This window comes from Cynoglossus semilaevis, chromosome 2 (assembly GCF_000523025.1).
Source record: "Cynoglossus semilaevis isolate Cse_v1.0 chromosome 2, Cse_v1.0, whole genome shotgun sequence".
Lineage (NCBI taxonomy): Eukaryota > Metazoa > Chordata > Actinopteri > Pleuronectiformes > Cynoglossidae > Cynoglossus > Cynoglossus semilaevis.
The window spans coordinates 1,457,125-1,462,068 of record NC_024308.1 but is presented as its reverse complement, the minus strand read 5'-3'; the positions used below and the strand labels follow the sequence as shown (position 1 = coordinate 1,462,068).

The window sequence follows — 4,944 nt, the reverse complement described above, 5'->3', positions numbered from 1 at the left end:
CTGCAGCCCATGGTCAAATTCAGCTTTCTACATTTTTTCCCAAACAGATTTTACTTCATCTTAAAAAGGTCTTCAGATACGAAAGTTAGAGTGATTTTTACCAACACCTGTTTAGTGAAAAAAATAGTTGATTTGCATTTAATTTTAATGGTTCAGAACAAGTTGAACAAGTGGTAAAAGACAATATAACAGAAGCAGGTTCAGCGCCTCTCACTCCTCCATTTTTTTTTTTTTCACAGTGCACAGTGTCGGTGGCGTCGCTGTCAGCTGCCAAATGACAGGCCACGAAGTGAAACTTGTCACAGCGTTTCTGGTCGTGATATATTTAGCAGAGATCCAAACTCTGAGCTCCACAGCTCTTATTAACGCAGCCTTTTATAAATCACTGTAAATATCACTGTTGGTTTGGGTTTTTCTCAAAAGATCTAAAATAGATTTAAAAGAAAAAAAAATCTGAAAAGGATGGTCCGTGTCTCCATGTTGTTATGAAAGCCCACAGGCTGTAACGGGTGGTGAATGAGCTGTCAGTTCAACACAGCTGAATGTTGGTGAGGTTTGCTCTGAATAATGTCCTTTATTGTTCCACACCAGTGAAGCTGAGCGTGTTCTGAATTAACCCTCGGACCTTTTAACGCGGTGAGTTCGTCTCCCAGCGTCGTCTCTTCATTTAGACACAGCGCTGTGAAGGAAAGTGAATAATAATGAGCGGGTTTCAAACACCAACCCCAGCAGGTACATCACCATTTACTTGTTCTATTTTTGAGTTGAAATCTTTGTTCCTACCTGTGTCCTCTGCCGCTAAGGCCCATTACCAGAGCAGAAGCTGTCAGCCTGCTGACAGGAGCTAACAGCAACCCCGACTTTCCTTGGGTTTGGATTTTTGCAAGGTAGACGACTTTTACAGTTAGGAGGAGGTTTTTCAACATTTACATCATGTCTTCGGTGTCAAATTAGATGCCGGTCCTTCAGCAGCCTTTACCTTGTGTAACTGTGTTATATAAGCTGGGCCGTGTCATAAACACGGTTCCTCCAGGGTCCAGGTAAGAACTTAAAGTCCATAACGTTTCAGATACTACTGTTCCTTCAGTAACAGGGCAGCACTGACATTCCTGGGAGGTTCCTTCAGTAACAGGGCAGCACTGACGTTCCTGGAATCAATTAAAAATAATATTCATCATCTCTCTATCTCTCTTTTTTTTCCAATTAGATTTTCTAATTAGCTCTTAAATCATGGCCACACTGTGGCCAATGCGGTTAGAAGGTGTTACCTTCACAGCCAGTTCAAATCCTGCTCCAGCTCTGTATGGATTTTGCACGTTTTCAAAAGGGTTTATTTACGATAAGGTTTTGTCTTTTTTTTTCCAGGGTCATGGGGTTTTTTTTTTAAGGCCGTCACTTGTTTTATTTCTAAAATACAAACCGTGTGTCTGCTGCTGCCACACCGTCACATCTGAGTCTGAAGTCACACGTTTCCTCTTCGCCCCCGTGAGGAGAAGACAACAGATGCTGAAGTGAACATTGTGGTTGTTCTATTTTTACGTCTGTGATGTGTTGGAGCGCTAATGAGTCGGAGGTCGTACGCCATTAAACACGGCCTCCGTTACAGCACCGTCACTAAATACCCATCACTGTCAGCCTCAGTTCATCTCCCAGGGTTCTCCTCTCCAGTTTTCACGTTTTTTTTAACTTGATTATTACGTATTTTTAGGTTTATATTTGTATCAATGTACCAACCAATTACATGTCTCACACTGGAGAAGGTCATTTCAAATAAAAACACGACTAACAAGTGAAGGAGAAACAGAAACTTTACCAAAGCCTTTGTTATAATTGATCAGATTTCCTCATTTCTTTTCCTCTTTACACAGATCTATGAAAATTTGAAAAATCAGGAAAATTTCTAACTTTGATTTCATCTGCCAAAGACATGGTGAAAGGCTTAGTTTTTTTTTTTTGTCTTACTGTAAGAACAGCAGTTGTGATTAAAATAAAATCTGAGCTCATGCATTAATCACTGTCGTTCACGCTGACTGTAGAAACCCACATCCTCTGAGATAGGATCACTTCCAGTCAGGCAGCAGCAGCAGCAGCAGCAGCAGCAGCAGCAGCAGCAGTGTTAGCAGCAGCAGCAGCAGCAGCATCATGACTCCCCCTCACTATCATGTCCTGACAATAGCAGGTTCTAAACCCTGTGATTATGCACAGACGCTCTCTGCTCTTCATTCTCTCTCCGGGCTTTTATTCCTCAACAGGTGTGTGTGTTTACTCCACTCCACAGCTGAAACGTGACCAGCATTCACTTATACTTCACCGTGGGGTGTGACCGAGCACGCTGAACCACAGCGACCGTCACGTGTCACAGAAACAGGAAATCCACAGCTGGACTTCAGTCACTGGGTTTTCAGAATGTTGATTCAAATCCGTCCTATTTACAAACTTACTCAGCGAGCAGAGGTCGAGTCAGCGTTATCCGTCCTATTTACAAACTTACTCAGCAAGCAGAGGTCGAGTCGGCGTTGACCTTTTAATTTTGTAAGCCCCCCCCCCCCCCCCCCCCCCCTTCCCCCGCCACTGTCAGCATGTGAATGATAATGATTTTCCTGTGTGAGTGTTACCTCGTGGCTCAGCTGCTCTGAAGTCAGTGGCCTGACTTGGTCACAGCCCTGTTGTCTGTCAGCGCAGGGTTCAGTGTGTATGCAGAGGGTTGGACACGGGTTTGGAGGTGTGTTGATCCCGTCGTGTTGTCCCTCCTCCAGAGGAGAGAGACGTTGTTCCTCCACTATCCCGCTGCAGAGGAGACGCTGCAGGATTAGCGTTTGTTAAAAAAATAGCGCGTTTTTTTTGGGGGGTTTTTTTTTTTTTTTTTTTTTGGTGGGGAAATGTGGAAATCGACAAAGTTTTTGTCGTGCTATTTAAGGAGAGAGGATAGAGATGTGGTGTTAGGTGGACAGGAGAGGAGAGGAGAGGAGAGGAGAGGAGACAGGGAGCTGGATTGATGCGCTCTAAAATAGTCAGCGCGCTGCTTCTAGTTTATTTAAAAAGCCATGGATCACGGTGCTCGTCTGCTCTGTGCACCGAGGACTGAGGATGGTTGAGGATGTGACCTGTTGCAGCTCCTCTTTTTGGCGTCTTTTCGCGGCAGAGCGGATAAAACGCTGCGATCAAACCGTGTTCCAAACTTCTGTTTAAGGATTGTTGAGTTCAAAGACTTTTTTTTTTCTTTTTTTTTTACCCATTTGTTCCCACATACACATTCTGGTGAGGTTTGTCTGCGCTGCTGTCGACTGGAGCTGCTGTTGTGACTGAAGGCGTTTGAAGTTTAAGGACTAAAGAGTTTGTATTTGATTGAAGAGAACTGCTCTGGATCTCGCTGCACACCGCGCCCTGCTCTCCGGGAGACTATAACCTCTTCTCCCCGTCTCTGTCTCTCTGTCTCGCTGTCTCACTGTCTCACTGTCTCGTCCCGTGTGGCTTCCTGTTGACAGGATGGCCCGGTTCGGAGACGACGTCCCGGCCCTGTTGAGCTCGGGGGACGGAGGCTCCGAGCGCAACAGAAACCGCGATGGAGCGGCCGTGTCCACAGGTGGCATCTCCCCAGCCTTCAAGCAGACCAAAGCGCAGCGTGCCCGCACCATGGCCTTGTACAACCCCATCCCGGTCCGAGAGAACTGCTTCACCGTCAACAGGTCCCTCTTCATCTTCGGTGAGGACAACATTGTCAGGAAATACGCCAAGAAAATCACCGAGTGGCCATATCCTTTTCTGCTTGAAGCACCAACATGTGGAGAGGTGACAAATACATGTGTTTACAGGACTGTGTTCACATCCATGAAGGTAAGGATGTCTAAGTTCATAGCGCCGCACAGTTTACAGTCACTGCTGTTGTGTTCAGCACCATGGACAGCGCACAGCCACAGTGTATTCCTATAGAGAACTTTGGGTTTTCACCTCAACATCTGCTGTTACAGAGCCATACATGATGCTATTTAAAAAAAATATATATAATCCACCATAAATGTTGTTACAGCAGCCCAACAGGAAAAAGAAAAAAACTTTAACAATAAAAATAAATGTGACAGGAAAAAGGAAAAAACTTTAACAATAAAAATAAATGCAGCTTTTTCTTACAATATCCTAACAAGTGCACCGCAACATGAGCTTCACCAGAAAACATACAAACGTTGTCTTTTCATCCTGTAATGTCTTTAAAATCAAAGGTCAGACATTTTTTTTATTTTTACCTTTTTCACAATTTCATTCATTATGATGAATTTTCATCTTTAGAAATCCTCAATTAGCAGGAATTGCAGTCATTGCCTGGACAACAGTCTGGACAACGGTCACCTCTCATGGTCACTTTTATCTAAAAAGATTAAGAATCTACAGCCTTCACGTGACACGTGACGTCACTAGGCTCCAACTCTGGTCTTTACTACACGTTAAAATGCCTGTTTTATGATACAGTGATGACTTGACACAGGTTATGAACGAGGTTGTTAAACAACCGCGGTCTGTGGAAGGTGGTTCCTCCACCCACAAAAGGAAAGATTTTGAAATCGACATGTTTTGATGTCTGTGTCATAAAGAGATGTTTGAAAAAAACACCTCATTAGAAACACACAGTCATAATGACTGTTTTGTTTAATGCTGTCATTAAACAACACTGAACACGACACAACATGATGTCAACATTGACACCAACACCAGCCCCAGCAACAACCGCAGCAGCAACAGCAGCAGCAGCAGCAGCAGCAGCAGCAGTAACAGCACTCACATCATCACTGCGAGGATTACTGAGCAGTTTCCTCTTAAAACTGTGGTTTCTCTGCCTGTTGCTGAGGAAGAGAATGATCTGGAAATGTCCAACGGTGGCTGCTGCTGCTCTCTGCTGCTGCTGCTGGTGCTGCTGAGGGTGCCACCACCACGGGTTGGAGGCGGCGGTGG

At 44.6% G+C, this 4,944-nt stretch overlaps 1 protein-coding gene across 1 annotated transcript in view; it reads left to right on the top strand.

Moving 5' to 3' along the window:
- The first annotated feature begins 2,879 nt into the window (after positions 1-2,879).
- LOC103393296 (voltage-dependent R-type calcium channel subunit alpha-1E) overlaps positions 2,880-4,944 on the top strand; it is an 18,625-nt gene continuing 16,560 nt past the window's right edge. The window contains exon 1 of the mRNA XM_025054294.1: positions 2,880-3,752. Within this exon, the coding sequence (XP_024910062.1) occupies positions 3,487-3,752 (266 nt within the window). The 5' untranslated portion in view covers positions 2,880-3,486. The remainder of the gene's footprint in view (positions 3,753-4,944) is intronic.